The sequence below is a fragment of the Lasioglossum baleicum genome, chromosome 9, assembly GCF_051020765.1.
Source record: "Lasioglossum baleicum chromosome 9, iyLasBale1, whole genome shotgun sequence".
Taxonomy (NCBI): Eukaryota; Metazoa; Arthropoda; class Insecta; order Hymenoptera; family Halictidae; genus Lasioglossum; species Lasioglossum baleicum.
In genome coordinates, this window is record NC_134937.1 from 3,927,401 (window position 1) to 3,952,500 (window position 25,100).

General features: G+C 41.1%; 1 protein-coding gene across 4 annotated transcripts in view; it reads right to left on the bottom strand.

Annotated features, from left to right (window-relative positions):
- LOC143211764 (serine/threonine-protein phosphatase 4 regulatory subunit 1) overlaps positions 1-25,100 on the bottom strand; it is a 273,852-nt gene that overhangs the window by 18,977 nt on the left and 229,775 nt on the right. For all 4 annotated transcript variants that reach the window (XM_076429715.1, XM_076429716.1, XM_076429717.1 and 1 more), the window contains 2 exons: positions 15,907-16,019; positions 1,342-1,484 (listed from right to left, as the gene is read on the bottom strand). In XM_076429715.1, the coding sequence (XP_076285830.1) occupies positions 1,342-1,484; positions 15,907-16,019 (256 nt within the window). The remainder of the gene's footprint in view (positions 1-1,341; positions 1,485-15,906; positions 16,020-25,100) is intronic.

Sequence of the window (25,100 nt, forward strand, 5' to 3'; positions counted from 1 at the left end):
TAAAGGAAGGGAATATATAGGTTTTAGCTGCTAATATCTGAACGTCTCATTTTTATACAGATTTTAAGAACTAGACGAACGAGATATTTATTAAGAATATGCTCTTGTAGAATTAGTAAAAAATGTAACGATACTGTGAAAGGCTAAGTTCGGTGTCATTTGAGTTCAAAATTGATCATTGCTGTTGAGTTTAATTATGGAGTTCAAAATATGTAGATGTTGTAATAAGTATATTTTTATAAGTACGCGACAATATTTACCAACCAAAATAATATGGGGTATTTAGAAAATATTGTAATATTTAGTTATACTGAACTTTTTTGTTATCTTGAAAGAATAATAAAATTTGTATACATTCCTAAGGTTTTCTTATGTTCCCAGTGCGTCCCAAACAATTTTTTTCTTGCAAAATGTCGAGAATTTTTCTAACTCTAATGCTATGAAAGAAAGAGTTGCAACAACTTTTTTTGCACTTTTCGAGACATTCCATTTTTTTACGAGAATTAATATTTACATTAAAAAGTTTCGTGATCTACATATTTAGTATTGAAGTAACAAATTACATTATTTCAACGTAATTTATATGCAAAAATAATTTTTTCCAGCTTTTCGATGGAAGCACTCCATTATCACAATTTTTCAAGGGTTCCGATATAATCCGAGGAAAAAATGTTTCCAACAAAAGTGAAACAGTATTTAAACATCTACACATTTTTATAAATACAATTTCGGAAAAAATTTTTTTTCAGCAGAAAATAAAAACGATTTTCATTTTTTAAATATTAAAATCATTTTTGATTTCATTATATTATAGATGACGTTCAACGACCTACTGTATTATGACCTTGAGCCCATAAATAACGCTAAAATAGTTTTTTCCGACTTTTCCATCTGTGCGTTGAGAGCATTGTTATTACAATTTTTCAAAAAATTTTAATGATCTGACAAAAAGATGTTTTCAACAAAAGTTGATCGGTATTTACTTCTCTACAAATCTCAATATCAAAAATTTAAAGAAAAATTCTATTTTACGAAAGATCACATAATAAGGTCACATCAATTTTTTAAATGTTAACATATATTTTTTATTTTATAATATTCTAACTGGTATGAATACGAATTCAACGACCAATAGTAAAATAACATTAAACCTTGAAATAACGTTACGATAGTATTGGCCACAAAAAGCGGGCTGCTGGTCCACAGTGCGCCGTGGTTCCCCAGGCCGGGAAGCCTGCCGAAAATGTTTCTGGATCGCCGGTTTCGGACACCGGTGAGATCGTAACTCGGCAGAGAGACGGGTCCGAGGCAGTGTAGGTAACGAACACGCAAATTATTCACCTGAATGCCCGAGTCCTGCAGGTACTTTATCACGAAGTCCAGCAGATGATCGTGAAAAACGTCGCCGAACAGATGGGGTGCCTCCTGGCAGATCGACACCATCTGTGGTACTTCTTTCACCAGGTTGGACCGTTCCCGGATATCTGAAAAGAAATCTGGATTTCGGTCACTGTGATCGCGATCGCAGGGTCCTGGGCTACACGGTTAATTTGATATGCAGATCCCTATCGATAGGAGCCGAATTCAAAGAGTCGGGAGTCGAGAATCACCCGATTTATGAGAATAATTAATTACAGTTTATTCGCGTCGGATTTCTTCTGGATGGCGTCTCGGCGCGCGTCCGTTACTCTATATGCAAAGTACTCCGGCTAATTATGCCTGCTAGGCGGTAATGCTGTGCTAATGCCTGCGAATAAGTGTGCTACACCTGGTATGGAAAAGAATTTTTTGGATTAGAATCGCTAACAACGGGTAAACACACGTGCGGAAAGATGCAAGATGGAGAAACGGTGCTTTCATTTCACGGTTAAAAGGTTGGATCTTGAACTCGACGACGATGCGAGGAGCTAACGCACTCGCGTACATTCTAAACGAATTTTAACCCTCTAATGACGCACTATTTTTATAATTATATAATTGACGATATATCCAATGTGGTTTATCAATTTTTGAAACATCGTTTTGAAGGTACTTCTCTAACGCAGCGTCTGTTCATTCAACTCTTTGCACTCGGAGCTATTTTAACTCAAAAATTAAGCTGGAATATTTCTATTCCCTATAATTTTTTTTAATTTTATGCATATGGAATTGTTATAATACCTCATATAATACCTTTAATGTTTAGTAATTAATTAGATAGTAATGTAAACAATATTTTGAATAATGGTACAGCAATTTTTAGTGGCGCAAATTGGGTAATTGAGTAATCGAACGACTTTGATACTCTGAGTTAGACCCTAACTTCGCTGTCCGAGGATTAACAAAATCATTTGGTGTAACCAAGTTTGTAAATATCTGTAAAATCCCAATTACAATATAAATTCGTGAGGCACATCCGTGGGACGAGTGAGGTACGAAGTGAAAACTGTCGGCGTTCTAACAAGAAATCCGATCGTTTCTTTGCGACTCACGATCGGAATCCCATTCGTGCGTCGAAAGTGAGGAAAACAGGAGGGAGCAAGCGGGGGGTCGCTCCTCGGCGTTTCCTCGACCTTGGCTCGTTTTTATTCTCGTCTGAAACGACGGGTAGCCGCCGGTTTCGTGGAAATACCTGAATGAAAAAGGGCGTCGCAAGCTGGCGTCCCCGCTGATTAGGAAAACTCGCACCTTTCAACTCTGCCCGAGCGTCGACACCGATAAAGAACCAACCAGAATTCCCGACAGGTCATTAGGGAAACTAACCATCGGTCGGCTACTTCACCGGACAGGTGCAACGTGGACGTCGTGAACAACGTTGTGAAAATTACGAGTTTCCGGTATAATTTACGAAATTCTTTCCAGTCCGCAGGAATCCGAAACAACTGTTCCGATGTGAAAAAAAAGAAAAGAAGTAGCTCACATACCAGACGATCGCCGGGATCTCGATCACCCCCATCCCTTCGAGACTCCAACAATTTTTGACGAGCGATCTGTGCCCAGAGACCACATGGCCATCCTCTTCAGCAACGTTTCCTTCACGAATCAAACGTCCACCTCCGACGGCACAAGGAAAACCACGTAACTTGAGGCTGCTCGGTTTATGTGCGACTCGATTCCGGGGAAAAAGCGCGGGAAAACTGGTGACGTCGCTTAGTATTCGGGAAAGTACGAAGTATGTACTATGTAAATCGAGAACGAAGAAACACCTCCGACGCACTTGGAAAATCCACTTAATTAGCAAACGCATAGGGAAACGCGACGACCTTCCTTCGAGAAGAAAGTCGAACGGGAACGCCGAAGAGAAGAGAAGAGAAGAGACACGTTGCCAGCGGAGAGCGTGGGTGCGACTGAGGATCGAGAAATTCTTGGTCACGGGAAATGCATCTTCCCAGTTTGCCGGACTTTTCCAGCTGCGAGGAGTGGGGATAAGCTGGGTAACCTCCCCACTCCCCATTCGGGCCCAGCAACGTCGAAAAGGGGAGAAGCTCAGTGGGAAGGATAGGGGACCGCCAACAAACCGGGACTCGTCCCTTTTTGGTCGTTTTCGCGCGCCCTCCGTGAGGCCCACTGCCAGAGCACGTGCTCGGTTTTCCCTCCGCTACTGCCACCCCCATCCCTATCTCTCCTCGCTACACCCCGACACACTCGTCGTTTCCCGTTTCGTTGAGACTTCGATGATCCGTTCTTCCTCTGCTTCCTTACGCGAAGGTATCCGCCCTCCTCGTGTCTCTTTTTCCCTTCCCGATGCTAGATGCTAGATGAAGAAGCTCCGGCTTCTTTTCTCTGTCCCTTTTCCCACTCTCCCCCTCCCTTTTTCCCCAAGCGCAGCCTCCTGCGTCCATTAATCACGCACCGAGTCTTATCTTCTCCGCCTACTCCGTCCTTACGCGCCTTCTGTCCCGGACAAGATCCCGCCAAAAATATCCCGCTGCGCTCCTTCAGGATTAACCGTCACCGATTACGCTCTCCGGCACAAATGTTAACGTCTTCCCCGACTTCTACTTCTGAATAGCCGTACACTGGATACGAAATTTAACGTTTTCTTCGTCTTTCAAATTTTTCATGTTGAACGTGCTGCTGTGTTTCGATAGTAACGATGCAGCTGTTCGTTATACAATTCGGTGAATTCTCCTGATCGTGATGATTTACGGTAGGGATATGTGAACGTGAACGTTATGGTGATTCGACTGCGGATCTTATGCGTTTATGGTCAAAATGAGTAAGTGCAATTTAAAGTAAGGGGACGGATTAGGAGGATTGATCAGTTCTAATGTGTAAGTGCCAGCTTATTCAAATTAGTAAAGGGACAATGAAACTTCTATCTGTTTATTGTAATCGATGCAAACAATTTGTATTTAATAAAATTTTATATTCATTTTTATTTTACATTTTAAAAAAAGTTTATGTTCATTGTAGGCTCATGTTTTCTCCAAAGGCTATATCGACTACAACAAAATAGAATTTTAGTCCGATTTCAAAGAAATGAATAAACTATATTCTTATTATACTCTGTTCAGAATCTCCAGCACCATATTGTAGGACAAGCAGTTAACTTTTATTTATACAAGTTCTTCTGAATTCTCCTAAAATAATGTTACAGCATAAATACGCGAAGAAACAAGAACTAAAGACGAATTTTTACGTTTTCACCAACATTCGAAAGTTCAACGCGTCTTGAGTCGGTGTTGTGGAGTTTCATTTTACAGCACGAATACGGAAATGAACGACAACTGAAGCGAACAGAGTACTCGTGATGCGGAAATTTCTCATCGGTTTCGAAAATTAAGAATGTTAGAGAATCTGCCGACATACGAAAGCCATGAATAGAAGTTACGAATCACGGTTCGTCTTCAATGTAGAAACTAGTTTGCGAAAACGCGTTATGAAGACAGTGGTGCTTAACGCTGGAACCATGGCTACTCAAAAGTTTTCATTTTATGGAGTACATTCATTGAACATCAACAAAATTGCCGTAGTTTGAACATCTCTTGCGATTTAATCATTTTTAACTGTTTAGCCCTTAGTTGATGTGATGACTAGACTGATGTTTATACAATTTTCAATTTTTGTAGACGAATTTTAAGAACTAAATTCTGTCATATTTTATATCCTAGCATTTTTTTAACATTTTCAAAAGCCATAATTGCATAAAGATCCGCAGTCTAGTGATGACGTTTTAACCAGTACAATCCAAACGCGATAGCAATTTAATTAATGCTCAGAATTTGAAATAGAATTAATATTTAAATGTAGCACGAAGAAACTACATCTTACTTATTTATTAACAATCAGAAAATTAACAATCTAACCTGCCACCGGTCGTCAGAGACTCAACTGAGGGTTAAGGGTTAAGTGTATTTCAATATTGAAAATGTAATATTAAACTGAACTTACTCGCCCAAAAAGTTCATAGATTGGTTTTCCAATAAGAAACAAAGGGATAACTATTATTAGACTCCGGATGTTTATGCAAAATAAAAAGTTTGTGCATCAATTGCAAGACGCAGGAGCTAAGTATAAATTTATATTCTACATTAATAATTTTTATGTGGTGAAAATAATATATTAATACTATTAAAGTCTCAATATTAAATTATTAATACTCTTAAAGTTTAATATTTTCACTGTTTTAAATTGCACTCGCTCATTTTTGTTAAAAATGCATAAAATCCGGAGTCTAACCATCATCATTAAAAGACAGAACATGTTTAAAGTCGAAGAGTCGCTATTTCTCAAAACTAAACGCAGCATAGAAAATTTTTGTATTTTCGACATATATATGTCGTCGCAAGAGCGTACTCGAAGCAGAAATACACGTGATCCAAGAGATAATTGAATTTGAGTAGGTTCGGAAGCATAAAAGATGTAACATCGCTGGCTCATGAAAGAAATTAGTCTCGTTAAGCAGCAGACCATTCTCCGAATCTAGCAATTACGGTAGAAACATAATGTTGTCCGCTAATTAAAAGAAATAATAGGCAATGGAACATCTTAAGCAGGTTTAGTTGTAAACTTATGCAACAACAACAAGCTTGCACATTTTATAGAATCGCAAAAAGATAAATATATTAATAATAAATTGCATATTATTACTTGAGATACAGTACGCATTACTTCAACCAAAAACGGCAAAAGTTATTTCCATTTATTCAAGACAATCGGGAAAAAAATTGAAACAAGTCTAAATAAGCGATATTGACGATATTGATCTATCGATATCACACATCTGAATCGACATCTGCTCTACGCGATAGTATCGAAGTGTGAACAAAAGTTATAAATATGATTATGTTAACACGTTCCACTGTACCGTGCAACATGCTTGGTATGTACACTAAAGTTACAATCAGCATCAAATATAATAAATTAATGAAGAATTTAACTCAACGATCATGCATTTGTGGCAAGTGCAACTAATACCATTTTCATTTTGTTTTTACAATGAGGAGTCTAAAGAAATTCTTGGGTGACGAAAGAAATTTTTTCCTAATTCCGATTTTGATTAATTTGAATTTGTATAAAGATCTGCTTATAATTGTCTGCGCATAATAAACATGGATTGGTGCAATTTAAAAAAAGGAGAAAAATTAAATTAATTGGAGAATAACGATACATTACAAGAAAGAATTAAACGTGGCTCCCATCTCTTGCAATTGTTGAGGAAAATGTTCCTTTTGCATAAAGATTTGCAGTCTACTTATAACAAGCATATGCATTGGTGCAATTTAAGAAAGGGGAAATATTAAATTAATTGGCGAATAAAGTTGAACCATTTTCAACGTGTTAAAGCTATTAACGAAAGAATTGAACGTGTATCTAGCTCCCTAGAAATTGATGAAGAATATGTTGCATAAAGATTCGCAGTCTGCTAATCGCCGTATGAAAACGAAAACGACGCGTATTCGACAAGAGGATTCCAGTCTTCCAAGTTCGGGACTACCGAAATGTCTTTTCCATTCAAACAAGGAAACGCAAGCTGCGTTTCTTCATCGTCGACGACAAAAAGGGCGACGCACGCGCGTCGAATCGTTCGTCAGCCCCGAGTTTCCGAATCTCCTTGTGCATGTGGCGAGGAAAAGTCGTGGTAGGGGTGGGGCGAGGGGGAGGGGGTGTAATCGCGCCGGAGGAAGCGATGCAACTGGCGTCCTCGACGTCGAAGGAAAAAGGGCGCGTGTCCCTCGATTACCGTAGGAACCGACGCGGCGTGTCCAAAAATACGTGAACAAGCGGTGAAAAGCGCGGCTGTGTCGCGTGCCCCCGAGTTTTGAATTCTCGTGCCCTTCCCGCCCTCTCCGCCGCGCATCCCTGTCCCTCTTTTCGATCTGTCCACGGAAAAACACCGATGGTGGCACGTGTTCCACGGGGCAAGATGTTTCCCGTGGATATTGGCCCCCAAAAATAGCCGGGCCGGTGTGCGACATTCGTCGGGATCATAGACGATCGGGGTGCAGCACCACCTTTCACCCGACAGTTGCATCCCTCAGGAGACGATACCTTACACAGGAAAAGAGCTCTCCCTCTCTCGTCTACAAACACCGAAGACATACGACATCGAGGCAAACGTCGGTTGTCACGTGCCACCCCCGATAAAGTCGACTGCAGTCCGACTGTTGGCTCACGTTACAAACCCTCCGATTTTTTTCCGTTTTGGTTTCCGCGTTGTCGATATTTCCATGAAATTTCCCGGTGATTCTCTAGTATGCATTAACTTTTATCTGACTACTGAAGAAAATGATTTCTAATCTGGTGAATACTAGCAAAATTTTCAAGCTCTACGCTGAACCATGATCTAAAAGAGGTTGAAACATTTTACCTCACACGGACGACAAGACTACATTTATTTAGATTTTGTGCTGTCTCCATGAATATTTACTTAAATAAATAAATTTATTGAACCATTCCCCATGGAAGCATCTTTATAATTTCATTCATTTTAGAATAAAAAGTATGAGACCAGTCATTGGACCAGCGGTGGTAGGTTTAGTGTCAGCTCGTTCGCTTTAGCGTTTATGTTAGTAAAATATGAACAGAGGTTTTCACAGAGAGGTTTATCAATTTTACAGACCTCTATATAGAATATATTCGATTATATATACTGTATAGAGAGTATATGTATATATCGAATATATACAAAATTAATTTCATTTTCTTCACGCGAGAAAATCATGATCGTCACACATGTACGCGAATATTAGCAGCGGATGTGATAAGAATTTCTTGTAAAAGCTATGTAAATGTTTTCCTGACAATTCTACAGGTTCTAAGAAACTTGTCAAGATTGTAAACATTGGTATACGTTTAAACAGTGTTTGTTAACTGTATCGTTTAATTGAAACGTTTAATCTTGCACTTCGTACATCCTGCAAAAAGTTCTTGTTTGTAGCGTCTATTACCATACAAATTAATCTAGTCAAACAATAATAAAATCTAGCTAAAAATTTGTTTTATCCAAATATGACTCGAGGCAGATATTTTTCAATCTTCTGAAAAGTAATAATCAAAACTCATACGTAGAGTGCACAAGTTATGCATTTACGGCCAAAAATGCGTAAGTAAGATACAGAGCAGTGAAGACAAAAGAAGAATTTGTTAATTTATTGAAAGAAACATTATCATTGTTAAAGATTCAATCATTTATTCATGCTTTTTCACCATCAAAACTAGACTGCGAATCTTTAAGCAGAATAAAGATTCTCTCTGCATTAATTATATGGTATAGAAAGTCAATGAAAATATATTTCTAATAAACTAAACTAATACTTGTAAGATTCGCAGTCTAGTCATCGAATGCTTTCTCAAATACCAAATAGCAACACAGCTTGGTTTTGATTCTTTAACAATTTTGAATCTTTAACATTGATGATAATTAATAATTGTAACCTAGACTCTTTCTACAACAATTTCCTAGTGGTATCCAAAGAAATTATGCCATGAACAATATCTTGTACGATCACTTTTCATCTTCCAGGTTATTTATGGATTCTTGTTTTACTGTTATACTCTTCAATAGCTGCAAAATGTTTAGAATATGTGGTAATCGAGCGGTTAATGGTCTATAGAGAATATAGTGTTCTGTGATATGCTCTTCTGATTCTAACTTTTCATCTTTTACAGTTGTCTTTGCAGTATCTAGCGGTATCGTAGTGGAACGGAATTCCTTCGCAATTCTCGGATGATAGATTTTCCACTTATTCACCGTATCTATTGCACAACAACATTCAATAAACCTTAAATTTCAGTATTTTAACAAGACGATAATAACATACCAGTACTCATTATTTTTTATTGAACAAATGCATAAAATCTGCAGTCTAATAATCACTTATAATGGTTACAATCTTCTGCCTTTTTCTGCAAATGTTTATTTGCTATCGATTTGTCTAAACGCCATTATCAATTGGCAACATACCTCGTTTGTCGTGTATAAATAAAAGACTAGAACTTCTGCATACACCTAATAATTTTCTATCTCGCCCCAGTTCCTCGTAAATGATCGTCAGAGACTCAATTAATTAAGGGTTAAGTATATTTCAATATTGAAAATGTAATATTCAACTGAACTATCTCACCCAAAAAGTTAGTAGATTGGTTTTCCAGTAAGGAACAAAGGCGTAATTATCACTATTAAAACACAGAACACGGTCAAAGTTGAAATGTTGCAATTTCTCAAAACTAAACGCATGATAATAATCATTTCTAAAAACTAAACACATCAAATCTGCAGTCTAATAATCACTTATAATGGTTACAATCTTCTGCCTTTTTCTGCAAATGTTTATTTGCTATCGATGTGTCCAAACGTATAACGCCATAATCAATTGGCAACATACCTCGTTTGTCGTGTATAAATAAAAGACTAGAACTTCTGCAGTTCCTCGTAAATAGTACAGACAATTTTCTATTTATACATATAAAGACCCACAGTCTACTTATGACACTTTAGCCCAAAAGAATTTTTCCTACACAGCCATTCTTTAGAAATTCCGAAATTTGGTGTTGTCTAGCCATTTTAACTGGAAGCGTTAATATTTGCTAGCAGAATGGCACTGTTCCTCGTAAATGGTACAGAAAATTCTCATTTAGCATAAAGATCCGCCGCTACTTAGAATATCTCAGCCCGAAGAAAATAATTTTTCCTACACATCTTCAAAAGTTCCGAAATTCGGAATTGTTATCCAGCGATTAGAAGTGAAAACGTTAATATTTGCTCGAAGAACTGGCTAATGTTTCCCAGTAAATCGACCGGGCCGTTCGGCGGCTCGTTAACGACGTTTGAACGATCGATGGCGTTTATTTGCAATTCGTGGGATTTCCTTTTGTGGCCGTGAATCGCGTATTAAGAGTGGGAAATAAAGGGAACGGTGTCGTTAGTTGTTGTCCCGCTGGACTGTGGAGGAGCCTATAGACGACGTCGACTACGACGGCGGCGACGCGCAAGGTCTTAAAGTATTTTCGAAGGCTCCTGAAAAGAAAGGAGCCATTAGTGGGATGAAAACGCAGTGGCGCGTCGTTCGCCACGTTTCCCCGAAGCGGGCCAGGTAAAAAGAAAACGTTTTTCGCGGAAGGATCGCTCTTCTACCCCGGCCCTCCCCTAAACCCGCACCACCGCCGTCGACGCTGCTTTTTCAAAGGTTCGGCGACCACGGGCGACGTTTCACGTAGATACTCATCGACAGAACTTTGTTGGATGACCTTTGAACACGATTTTCCAGTTCTGCGAAACAACCGGCTACGAACGCCGACGCTTTTTTCCGACTTCCGCGAACGGGCAGGCTCGATTTTTCAAACGGCTCACGCGTCGTGTTCTACGTTCTCACCCTACGCCGACTGCCTACACTGGGTCAAAAAAGTGCGAGCACCCTCGTTCAACCGATAACTTTGTGCCAGGGTTCGAATGAAACTGTTGAACCCTTGCACTACTATTTATTTTGTGGTTATAGTGATTAGTAGACTGCGGATTTTATGCATTTATGGTGAAAATGAGTACATAAGTGCAATTTGAAGTAGGAGACGGATTAGAAGAATTGATCAGTTCTAATGTGTAAGTCCCAGCTTATTCAAATTAATAAAGGATCAATGACATTTCTATTTGGCTGTTGTTCATTGTAATCGATGCAACAATTTGTATTTTGCATAGAGATCTAGTGATTAGAAATTCTTCAAGATTTCATAGAACATTAAAGAAAGTCCATGTTCATTGTGTGCTTATGTTTATTCCGATTTCAAACAAATTAATAACCTATATTTTTATTATACTCTGTTCGGAATCTTCAGCACGAGTCTGACTCTATATGTATTGTAAGGCAAGGGATTAACTTTTATCTATACCAGTTATTTATTGAACTTCTAATTTTTAAAGAAACTTTTTCTTGTTGTGAGGTAGCATAAGGTCACTTCACAGTCGATTGAGGAAAGTTCTGGAGTGTTATTATTATTGAAAATCTAAGACACTGTAAGATGGCAGAACGTTTTTGAATAAAATATACAACATCTATACTGTATTAACATCCTATTTTTCTATTTATATTCTCCAGGAATTTTCTGAGCATTGAGTGTATAATCCAGATCTGAATTACTTGCCAAAAAGACTGTATTTTTAAGTGCATCGTAAATTTTATTTTAGGCATTGTCGTGCGCGTAACCGGATAACGTACTTCCCTCTTGGTAGATTACCTATTGTTAACGATTGGGCCTTTTCTAGTCATTCTCTCATATAAAGTAGCAGAGCATAATACTATTTTCGTAGTTTGAATATTAAGAGTTCATTTGTTTAAATGAGGATGCAAATGAAATTCTAACAGTCACAGATGAATTTTTTTTTTCGTACAACCATAAAAAGGTTACCGTTTTCCATATATAAATTTTTAATGATAAATTATGAATGTCTCTAATCTAGCATATTATTTTCACACATCATAAAACACTGAACTATTCAGATTATATTAATATGCTACGTTTGTATATGAAATTATAATTAATAAAATGCCCGTATTTTGTGTATATCTACTGTGTGCACTCATTGTGCAGCCATTCGGATGAATTCTTAATATTTCTTAATGAAAACTACACTGGCTTCCTGGGAAACGATGAATTATGGTCGTAAACAGGCCTACAGCGTGTTTTGTAATTAAGCACGAATTGTATCATTAGAATTACATACTATGATAATACTTTCTCATAGTTAGAGGAAGCTACGTAATTTATGAGTTCATAAACACCGGTATTTAATAATGATCAAATACTGTCAATACCGAAGATTGAAGATTGTAGTTTTCTACAACCATAAGTATCCTAATGTACTAATATAGTATACTGCAAGATATTTAAAAATAACTATAACTGTAGCTATTCGAAACTAAAAATTTCTTGGTTGGAAAATAGATCTTGTTCAGAATATTGTCAGTCGACTTCGCCTACAATCATCCGACGGATAATAATCTGCCAAAATTAAATATTTTTTCAGGTCTGCGTAACTCAAAAAGACATTTAACATAAACATTTTAACATTTATAATCACTATACCGCGGATTTTATGCATTTCTGACAAAAATGGGAACATACGATTTAAATCCGTGGACATGTTAGAAATATTTAAGCGCATCAATGTATTCGTTTCAGCTTAATAGCATAGATAAAAGAAGAATACAGTTTTTAATTGGCTCCTGTGTCCTGCAATCAATGCAAACGTTTTTTAGTTTGCATGAAGATCCGCAGTCTGATAATCACTGTCGTATTGCACACAAAAACGCCGCTTTTCTTACTTGTAGTAAACAATACTATTTTATAAATCGTACTGATTCCAAGAACTCTATGTTCTTCACGCATTGAGCCATAAACAATCCTTCTTTGCTAAGGGTTTTTCAGTTAAACGAGATTCGTACGTCGAAAATACGGATTCTATGGAGATTCCGGAAGCGTTCGAGCCACTTCGCACGGGGGAAAATGGTTACGTATCGTGGCTGTTTCGTTAGGTCCTTAAGAGTCTATTTTATTTTGAATTCCTCCGAGTGGCGCAGACGAAAAAGTAAACGGTGTTACGCGAGCTCGTATAAATACTTCGGAGCATACACGGAAGCCACGAGTAGACTTCCGGCGAGGCACGTGCTGCACCGGAAGCGGGGACAATCTTGTCGTCACCTCGTGGAGCAACAGCCTCGTCTACGACCCAACCGGCTTCATCATTTACCCCCCATAACACGGAACGTTCTGTCTTCACTCAAGAACCACGTTCTATCCTGTCTCCCTATTTTTAAACATCTTCCGCCTACGTGTTTCTCGTTCAGGGAAATAGAAGGAACGAGCGGAAAAACAAATGGCGAACCGCCTAAAACGGAATTTTTCCCGGAAACTGCTACCCCGACGGGTTTTTAAGTGGTTCACTTAGCTACAGTAAATATTTCACGGCAGTGACGACTACCAAATTGCACGAATCGCGGGAAATCTACCCTCTGCACTCGGAGCTATTTTAACTGGAAAATTTAACATTTCTTCCGACCTGGAATATTTTTTCATTTTACAAAACATTGTGCAAAACTGATCACACACACTTTAAACCAGAATAATTTTTTTATGAATGGACCAAACGCGCGACTTCAATTTCTCTGTAAGGCTAGAAGAATTAGTTTAGTAAATGACGTCCAAAAAATATGTTGAAAAAATGCGTTTGTGGTCAACTCGTATAAATTATATATCCTCGGAAAATTTCATTGAAATTGGTTAATTAGTTTACGAGTTATAAATGATCAAAAGTGGTAAAAAATGGCAATTTTTTAATATTCTCGGACTTTTTACCACTTTTGATCGTTTATAACTCGTAAACCAATTAACCAATTTCAATGAAATTTTCGGAGCGTATAGAGTTTACACAAGTTGACCAGCTAAAAAAGTTGTCGAAATCAATTTTTACTATTGTTTTCCACAATTCCGACCAAATGCATTTTTTCAACATATTTTTTAGACGTCATTTACTCAACTAATTCTTCTAACAGAGAAATTAAAGTCGTTTGATCCATATATAAAAAAGTTATTCTGATTTTAAGTGTGTGTGATCAGTTTTGCTCCTAACTGTATAATACTTATATCAATTTCAGATATAATATTTTGAATAATGACTCTGAGTCGCCACTCAAGTAAATCGAAAAATCCAAAGATCCACAAATTATTTGAACACCAAATTCCTGATTCTTGAAAATTCTCCATTTCTAAACTGTGACAATTTCGTAAAGAAAAACAGTACACGATAAACGTAGGCACATTTCAAAGCATTAAACCTCTACATTCGCATCGCTTAGTTCACTTTTTGAAAGATGTTTCCATTTGAATAATACAAATTGAAAGTTCTGCGAAAACGTTAGAAAATCTTTTCGTGGCGGATTCTACCGTAGATTTGAAGTTTGAAGCTCGGCAACGATTCCTCAGAATTTAATCTAAGAATTTTTTGGTCGTTTAATGTAATAGAAATGAAGATCGATCATCTGAACATGGTGAAGCTAACATTATATCAAAGTTGACGGTACATCCCTCATTGAAAGTTCGATAAAACGAAAAAAGATCGCACAGCAATTTTTGAAACGTCGCTAAAAAGGAGAAGCTTTGATCTTCAAACCTGCGGTAGATTCATTCACGAAACAAATTTTTTAACGTTTTTGCAGTCCTTTGAATTTTTTCGAGTAGAATCTCAGAATTGAAATAGAAAAATCTCAGCAGAAAATGAACGATGCAATATGAAAATAGAGTCCTCAACCTTTCAAATAAGTCTAGACTTATTGTTGTGTTAATTTGTTAAGAACCGGAAATTCAGTGTTCGAATATTCCTCGATGTGAAGAGTGTCTAAAGACGTCTAAAGAGTTCCTCTTTCGGTTTTAATTGGCTAGAGCACGGTTGTATGAAGTGGAAATTGTATAAAGAAGAGCAACCAGCAATATTATGTTTGTTGGAACAATGCAAGTACTGTGCGATTAAAAATGGTGCGACGGTGAAAGTGTCGTGCCAACGTGCAATTTATCAGTTTTCTCGTTGGCAGCAGAACAAAGCTGTAGTTTTGTGCGAGCAAGACGCCCGCGAAATACCGTGTAAGGAGAAAGAGCAATTTTTGAAAAACTGTTTTTGTTTCATTGATCGAAGTTCACCATTTCACATGTCTTCAACTTCTAGAAAGATGTACAGATTCTTAACACGTTAAGTGCCACGCCAGCACGTGCCAAAGTTCCAAGAAATCTAATCAATTTTTTAATTGAACTCGCAACTGATAAGTCAAGATTTATTATAGCCACTGCTATTTTAACTCTCTTATACTTCACAGGTTCTAACGAAACGTTGAAGAATTAATGTTGAAATCTAGTAAAAAAGGAAACATCGTGTCAGTTATTCATGACTGGCGTGGCGGATAACGCGTTAATCTGTCAGTGCTCAAAACTATGTACAAGATGTCGCCAATATTTAAGTGCATTTTGCGGAAATCGAACGTGGACGAGCCACGAAAGCGTAATAAGCGTGAATAGAAGCCGCGAACTGTGCAAAAATGCATGCGTGCGTGAAGTACAAAGGATTTGGCTCAGAATTATTTCCAATCCTTTCAAATCAAGCGTAAAATGTCCAACAAAATGTGCAATACTGTTACAACTTGTACAAGGTGTGTACACTACGAGATTGTGCAGATATTAAAGCAAAGATTGATAAATTACGTACGACGAAAGTAAAATGCAAAAAGAAAATGTTGTGAAACATTTCCTGCAAAATAGCGTACATTGATAAATATCAAATGGAAAATACAGAACATTTAGAAACAAAATATCTAAAGAACTATATGTAAAATGTACGCAGAAAGATTGGTCAAGCGTGTGAACTTCGTTTTTTAAGGATTTATTTTTCAAGTAATTTATTGGATGATGGGAATAAATATTAAAAAGCATGGTCGTACTACTCACCGTTGTCTTCGACGATCCCTCGTATCGACTGCATGATCCCGTCGACGTCGAACTTCGACTCACTATCGACGGCAGTGCGAAATACGGTTAACAATATTTGCCCGATTTTCTCACTGTAACAAGCAAAAATAAAGAACAAATTAGACGATGCTTCGCTTGAAAATGTATTTTTAATTTAAATCTATTCTTCTATAAAATCCACAATCTTCCCGCCGCTCAAATATTTCGCGAATTTGCTCATACTAAGCGAATACCTTTGTAGAAAACTTTTGGACAAAGTGAGCCGCACAAAGTTTGACATGATAAGCTTCGTTCTCGCACTTGGAAGCATTAAATAGTTACCTAAAGACATCTTGGAAAAACCTCGTTTCGATCGAGATCCATCGGATCGGAGGCCGGGCACTGTGGGCGATCGATTCGCCGACAAAAGGGATCATCCCCGAGGAAGGGGATGGTCGAGAATTTATGAAGGACTTTCTTTCCCGCGGATCTCGCGGCGAATAAATCCACGGCTGAGCCCGCGCGATATTACTTGAAAGACGCGTCCTAAAAGAGTGTAAAACGAGGAACGGAGCCCGCTGAAAGAGCCGGGGGTGGGGGCGCGAGAGGTTTACCCAAGGAAAATTACATTTTCTCGGCGGAATCGCCGCGAATGCAAATACCAGCGCGGGACGATAATTAACGGCGACCGGGTGAGAGAGAGAGCAGAGGAAGAAGTAGTCGGGGATGGAACTTTTAACAAGGAGCGAGGAGAGAAGCCGCGCGACCGATCCAGTCTTGCGCGCCCTCCAAATTCCCGAGATCGGCGAACTTCCATCGAGGGCCGGTTCCTCGGGCTAATTCTGTCGAACTTCTTCCCGAAGAAGAAGAAGGAGATGAAGAAGAAGAGCTTCTCACCGACGGACTAACTTTTAACGATCGGAAAAGAGAGCGAGAGAGAACGTGTGGGACCAATCACAGGATTAGACAGGGGATGGTTGAAAGGGAGTCAGTGGTTGTCAGTCGGCCATCGAGTCGGCATTGCGAGCGGCGGAGGTAGAGCGTCCTCTCTCGAGGAGCCGACGATCAGAAAATAAGAAAGAAAAGGGCGAAAAAGCGCTGCGCACATTATTGTAGCGACCGATAATACAGTTCGGCGGGGAAGCGAAAAAATATGGGCGCGGAGGGGAGGATGGGAGGGAATAAAATGAAAGCGATGGGTGGACCAGGAGAGAGATAGAGAGAGAACAGAGGAGAAAAAGAGGAACGGCGGGAGGGGGAGAAACGCGAAGACGAAGGAAGGAAGTAAGGAGGAATAAAGGCGAGAAAAGACAGATACGCGAAGAGTTCGATCCTCCCGTTTGGCTTCGCAGAGACTTCCCCCCTCCCCGGCAGCGTTGGTGTGGAGGTGGTAAGGTTACCCTCTCCAGAGTATGGTGCGTGAACGGATGGATACGCTGCGAGTCTAGGCGGTTGAGTGGGGGGGCGCGGGAAGGAGGGGGTAGACAGAGAGAGAAAGAGAGAGAGAGAGAAAGAGAGAGAGAGAGCAGCACCAAGTCTCGTATTAGGGACACCGTGAGCGGGAGAGAGTACGAGCGAGACGCGGGACGCGGTATTGGGAGGTGCAGGGAAAGAGGGGAGGAGAGGCTGGGGTGGGGGGTAGAACTGGCACCAACGAAAGATCGCTCGCGGTACCCCACCAGAAGTTTAGCAGACGATCGCCGGTGGGGGGAGGCTGTTCTCCAAAGTCGTTGGAGAACGGGCAGAGGGATGGTACCGCCCGTGAACGCCTACTGTGCCGGCGCAAACATGGCCGCCTCCGGCGTCGTCGACGACCGCGGCCGACCACGAGGGGCAACGACGTCGGCCACGCCGTCGTCGTAGTACCGTCGCGGCGGTTTTCTTACTCCGAATTCGGAACCGAATCGAACGGCGATCAAGGGATCACACGATAACGCCCAATGATCTGCAAACGGGATTCGGCTGTCGGGTTCCCGAGGGAAACAGCACCGGCCGGAATGATACTTCGCATCCCCTCCGGCCCCAAAATTGAAGTAGAGCCCGGGTAACTTCGCGGCGCTGCGCATGTTCGAGCTTCAGGACGGCTTGTAAGATCGATAGGGAAGACGACGGTTTCGTGACCGGCGGGCTTCCGCGGGCGGTGGTTTCGATTTTAGGGGAATAGTCGATTTGCTGTGGGATTGCTCGGAATAATGGAACCTCGGGGGCTGACGCTCGGCCGGGCTGCTCGCGGGCCACTTCTGCCTTTTCTTTCTCTTCGATTTCGTATCGTGCGTCTGTACGATCCAGGGGAACGTATCGATGGACGTCGATACACAGAATTGTTTCTTTCTAGCGAACATTTTACGAACAGAATTTCCTAATGTCTCCCTGTCGTGTTCCCTCTTTTTCAAAAATGTTATGGTCTATGCTTTACACTCTGGAGTAACAATTTTTCAAACTTTCTCGTAGAATTACGAAAATTCTATTAGACTCTCAGGATACGATTATAGACGATCATTCATCCAACATATCCGCCTTGAACACGACGAACGTTAGGAGAATAAGCTCGTGATCTGATCTTGTTTTATAAAATACATTCCTGCGTTCACACCACTATGATACACGTCATCTCGCGAACATATTCGGACGTTGTCGCTGCTACTTCTCGAACGAACATAGTTGAAATCATAACAGTTTTCCACCTCACTCCTAGTCCTTCGAACAGGCAGCATACCTACGAGTAGAATGGACAGCTATTACGACTTCAGGTATCGCCTATCGGAAAACAAACGGTAGTTTATCTAACTCGATTAACAAGTTCGCTAATGATTTCGATTACATCGGTGACTCGATCGTTTCTTTCTAATGACGCACGTGCTCTGCGCAATAGTTTGCGACAGGTGAACGTATAACTACAGTATGGAAGGAAGAAGATAATAACAATAAATAGATAAAAGTACAGAGATAAAAATCGGCAATGTGATAATTTCCCAGGTAAAAATTAATCGATAACGCGGCGTCTCTTGGAACGGTTCCAGCGCGTTTCCAATTCGAAACAGTCCACTAATTAATCGGATAGATCTAGCCGCGTAAAAATCGTCGATATCGGCGGCCGAGGTTGGCCCCGTTCTCATTATCGATATTGAAGCCGGAGCTCCATTAACAGAGTCGCCAGTTATTAGGACAATAACACCATGGTATACGCGTGGCTGCGTGGCCTGCTGCTCGCACAGTCTGAGTTTCAAACCGGCTCCGAAATTTCATTAGCCGGTGGATGAGTCGTAGGCGGAAGCGGAAGTAGACGAACTCTTTACGAGTGAGACGTTCGGGAAATCCACGGGAAAGATATATCTTCGACGTCGCGTGCAGACTCTTCTGATACATTGTATTCGAGTCGCGTGTGCGCGCCTCGTATCCCGTTCAACGAGGAAAAGTGGATTTGCCGGTCGTTCCCGGGGTCCTAATGCCGCGCCGGGGAGACAGAAAGGGATAAAAGTGGATATCGTTGACGGAATATCCTTTACTCGTCGCCGCGAAGCTGTTCGCGACGCAAAGTGGCTTATCGTTCGAACGGCCGTGATCATTAATTGGCGCGACTCGCGTTTTAGGCTGCCAGGAAACATCTCCCTATCTCGTAGGCAGCTAAAAGGGCCTTCGAACGGGTCGACGCCTGTATTTAAATCGAATCAAGCGGTTAAGCAAACGATACTCGATGTAATATCACATTTGATGGCCGGCCATTTTCATTATAGCTTCGTCGCGGCGATTATTTAGCGGGACTTCGTACCCGTATTTCCATAAGAATAGGACAAAACCACTCAAGAAACCTTTCCAGAAAATAAAACGCAAATTAAATGAATGGAAGTTTTATCTCGCAGAAATGACATTGTGCTTTGTATATCTTAACTCCTTTTTTATGAAACACATACTTTATATTTAATCAAACGCGATGGAAACGGACAAATCGATTCTGTCAAATTTATAAAATTCCGTGCCACCGAACAGCTGTGAACTCTGTTTTGAATTGACCAACCAGATAAAGATGAATGATTCGTTCGAACAAATAAAGTTGAAACGATACCATGAATGAACGTAACATACTGATAAATACGTGTCCGCGTTGTGACCCTTAACCCGTGACGCGGGAACATCGATTACCGTTCCGCGAGAGCTTCCAAATATTAATGTCGAAAAATCGGAAACTCCGCCGTTCTTTAGAAACTCCGTAACGGCGTCACCTCCGCGAAACGAATTTGCACAGCACAATGAAACGTTACACGTAGAACTTTAAATTACTTCAAGAACTAGAGGAATTCATTTGTTTCTGGCAATCCCTTAGCAGATATTGCAACAACAAAGGACGCGATGATTGCATAATTGATGTCTTGAAAGATTAATCAGACGAACTCCCCCGTTTCGCGATTCATATTTTATAATATCTCCATGGAGGTTAATCAGTATTTTCGAAGCTGTTCCTCGCGTGTTCTCGCTTTATGGTTACGCCGAAGAATGTTTTATTCATTCGAGGGTGACATCGATGCCGCGAAGATAGTACATATTCAGGTTGTAATTCCCATCGATCATCGATTGAACAAAGTCAATATCGGTCGGTTTGTAGAATAAACGCAGTCGCGATCGACCGTAGTACATCATTCGACAAAGTTTACCACGGCGGGGACAAGTTGACTGCGCTTTCCAGCTACCGGAAGCCAGCTGTTATCTCAAGAAGCAAGCCGGCACCGAACGACAAAGGCTCGTCTCGACCTCGTCTTTGACACGAACGACCCACATTCAACGTGCGCGACGATGGCAGGATCGGTGGCGCGCATTGAACACGCGGCATCATGTTTTCGAAAATCACGAAGAATAATCTGGAAAACGCAAGTCACCTGGAACGCCGCGCCGGTTACAGTCAACGCGGAAGTCGCCGGGACCGATATGCCACGTTTCGAGAAACATTCCGAGACTCGTTTCTTCCTCGAACCAACCCTCTGCCACCCTGAATATTTTCATGTCGCGACCAAAAAATGATTGACATTTCAAACTGATATGAAACCAGGAATGGTGCAAGCCAAAACAGTTAATCGTTGAATAATAACGTGGGATGTAATTAAAATTGTGTGAAGCTGCAAGTAAGGACACGGCACGCGGATCAAGAACACAAAAGACGTAACACTGATTGACAAAAACGTAATCGCCCTCGCACTAGACTAATTAAATCGCTCTGATCGCACTTGCTCCTTCGGTCGGGCACACTGTCGGTTTGAAACGGTTCGCTCGCGTTCTCGATACTCTCTCACTCACACATCTAAACGTACGTACACACACATCTAAACACACACTTCACACTAGGTCGTTGGCACCGCTTTTTGTCTCGACCGCTAGGTGACAACTCGCGATCGGCGATCTCGCGGCCAAAACATGTAACGGACGTCGATCACCTTCCGCGGATCGTACACATCAAACATACATGGCTTCGAAATTCAAATCCGCAATAAGAAATTAATTAGAAGTGCTGTGAAACACAGTAATTATCGAAGGACGTTACGTTTGTCTTATGCAAGCGCCACGTTAAAATTATATTATAATTATTTGATTCAATGACCGTACCGACTAAACGCACCGAGCTATAAAAGTAACAGGCACGTGTTGCCTTATAGAAATGAGAAAAATAAATTTGTTCAGAGTTCGCGCGGTACTAAAAAACAAAGACATTTATTAAATCATTTCTAATGAAAGCATCCTTATAATTCCATTAATTGTAAAATAAAGCAGAGAAATACCGTCTGGGTTGAGTAATTTTCGCGATTTGAAATTTCCAAGAGAAGAAAGCGAGAATAAATATTTGTGGGTGTTAGTGTTTCTTAAATTTGACGAATATTATGCAAACACGGCACAGCGTAGAAAATCCCTGGGATCCCTTTAAAGCCGGGAACAATGAGATTCCTGCAACGGGTCAAACTGTCCGGGCATTCACGCGGCGAAGGTTAATACACACCGGAAACCGAATAAATTGCCGTTTCCACCCCCTTTGCTGCCTGTCATCGTCGCGCGACCGATCGTTTGTCTGGCAATTTTTCTCAAGGAGGCGAGCCCAGCGCGCCGGGACAAGATATATTCCCATGGGTCCCAAAAGGCCGTCCCTTCAATATCCCTCGTCGGGGTCCGTTCTATTGGCAGCAGGACGAGGGTAGTTGACAGGGCTATGGGGTACGCGCACCGGTACTCGAAGCTCGCGGCCGAGATACCGGCTTCCCCGCACGGGACTTTCCACGGTGTTCTCCTTCACACGGTTCTTCTGCCCCCTTGGATTTGTTTGGACACCCTATTTGTGCCTCTTTTACCCCCCCCTCCTCCCCCCCTCTTTCCTCTCGCGTTTTCTGGACGCATCCGATTGTCCCGTGCAACCGTAGTTTCCTTCTCGACCCGGCCATTGTTTCATCGGAAGACAAACGCCGGCAAACGAATTGCCTGGAAACGAGGGACAAGAAGACGAGGAGAAAGAAAGAGGCGAGAAGAGAATGCGGCGCTCACGACCGAAACGCTTCACGGGAAAATTCCCCATAGTCATGGTAATGAAAGCTGATACAGGTTTAAGCGCGCGCGCGGCTTCGATACTCCTTTCGAGAAAACTTCGGAAGCCGCAAAAGGAAATCGGCAACAGGCCGAAGCCTACCAAGCACTCTCGATTCTTGGAACCGTTTATCGAGGGTGAACGATCAGTTCTTTCTTCTTTCCGCGGGGTTTAATCGAGTAGGGAAATTAGCACTAAACTGACCATCGGTTCGCCGATCCTTAACGCAATTAGCGATTCTCGGGGAATACCCGTCAAGGGGAATTCGCCACAATATCACGATCCCTTGTGACAACGATCGCTACGGTAAGCAATTATCTTTTATTTCACTAGATTCCGTAGCTTTAAGATCTCTCGGAACAGTAAGTAATTCTTTAGGATTTTATTGTTGTTTTCAACAACTTTATATGCTATTAATCATCTTCTCCCATCCGTTTGTTAACGTTTCACGTCAGCGTAATTACTAGACTGCGGATCTTTATGCGAAATAAACATTTCTTATCGGAATTGCGACAAACTGGAGTGAAATAGAAATTTATTTTCTTTCCTATTATGTTTACTAGGCTAATGTTTTCGCTATTTTAAATTACACCTACTCATTTTTGTCATAAATGCATAACATGCGCTGTCTAGTAATTACTATTTAACGACTCGACACATTTTAATCATGCACGGACATTAATTTTCAATAAAGTATACTAAGGTCGCATACTGAAATTTCTTGCGCACAAAAATTACATAAGAGCGTATTTGTTTCTGTTTAACATACAGACGAACACTGTGCGTAAACAACAGTGTTCTCTTCGGATAGTAGCAACAATTAGTGAACCTTGTAAAACGCGATTTCGATAGAACCGTTTTAAAGTAGCAACATTTAAATGAATTTCAAACCTTGTGGCACGTTGGGCTCAATTTTTAAATTTACCGATCATGTTTTGGTGCTATAAATTAAATACTTGTAAGTATTTAAGTATTTTAAATACTTTGACATACAAATAGTGCTACACAGTTAAATATTAATTCTAAGAGCGTTAATTAAATCGCTGTCACGTTTTAGTAATGCAGTCAAAAAAACTTCGATAACTCTCGAAATCTCTATAACTCGAAGATTTCAGTTCTTCCCTTGTGATTCGAGTTATCGAGGTTCGACTGTAGTTAAAATTTTCCCTGAAACGAGCGAAGATAATCTTCGGCTCACCGTCGGGGGCAAAAGCAGGAAAACTCGTCGGGGACGAGGGACGCGGAAAATCTGGGCCCGGAGCCCTGTAATTTAGGGGAGCCAGCGCCAGGGCTGGCCAGGTGCGCGTGTTTCGTCAGATGCGGATAACGGGAGGACAGACGGAGAAAAATGACGGTAAAAGAAACAAAAAAGGGACAAAATTTGTCCGCAGTCTGTATATGCATCTGTCGTGCGGGCGCGTTCCATTCCGTTCCGTTCCATCCGTCTTAATACGGCGGGGCATTGTGCCAATGAAAGGGCCGCGCATCAACCGGAAAACCCGTAATTTGTCGAGCAAACTTGGCCTAGCATTCCCAAATGTCGCGCGGCTATCGCGTTAACCGTGTCCGAGGTTTTCACGCGACGCCATTTTCCCCGTCGCGGTGCCGCGCCGAATGACTCCAGCGATGATCTTGCGGGGCCTCGACGACGATTTTCCTTTTACGATGCCGAGAATCGGGAGATTAGTTCGAGCAGATCGTGAACAATTTCCAGGAGTCGTAAACAGAAACGATAAAGCCGATCCGCGACGACCGACTTCCACTCGATGAACTCCAGAATTGGTCGACGCGTAAATCATCCGTGGCTGACACTCGAAGAGGCGGAAGGAAGAGAGGAAGAGAGAGAGAGAGAGAGAGAGAGAGAGAGAGAGCGAGCGTAAGCAGACCTTCCGCATTTTGCGAGAAAGCCTTGCAATCGGATTACGGGCCAAGAAATCGAACAATCGCGATCGCATCAACGCAGAAACACTGCCGGAGCCCTCGGGACCAGGGACTAAAAAGAAAGAGAAAGAGAAAGAGCAGAGGAACGAAGGGAAAGGTGATTTAAGCTCCGAGAGGATTAACGCGTATTCGTCCAATTGGTTTATGGTTTCACGCTCTTCCGACGACAATAAAGAAGCGTCGAACCGTTTGTTGGGGCCAACGAAGGCGCTCCCGAAGACCCGAAACGGGAAAAGGACGAAGGACGAAGGATAAAAGGAGGATCACGTGAACGTTAATGACCGTCAACGGCAAACGGAAAAAGGAAGAAACTCGGTGTGGCGCACCTTTCTCGTCACGTTTATTACGGAAGGACAAATATTACGGTGTGGACGCCTTCTGGATTCCTTCTCGGGTTTTCCCCGGGACCCGGGTTCGTCCTCGGGACACCTGTCCCTGGCACGCACCAAAGGCCGCAAGTCCGATCCTTCAGGCTCGATAAGATAATAGCAGTAATACGCTTTTGTTGCGTGCTCAGTCGTTAGCGAACGCAAAAAACCAACAATATTTATAATTAAAGGCTTCCGTGTAAGTCAGCTTAAGTGAGGGCCACCTCGGAATTATGCGTTTACAATGTATTTACTTTCGAATTGTACACTGAAGCTTATGTTTCTGGGATCACAGAGTTTTATGCATTTTGTTTCGAAGCACAAACGTG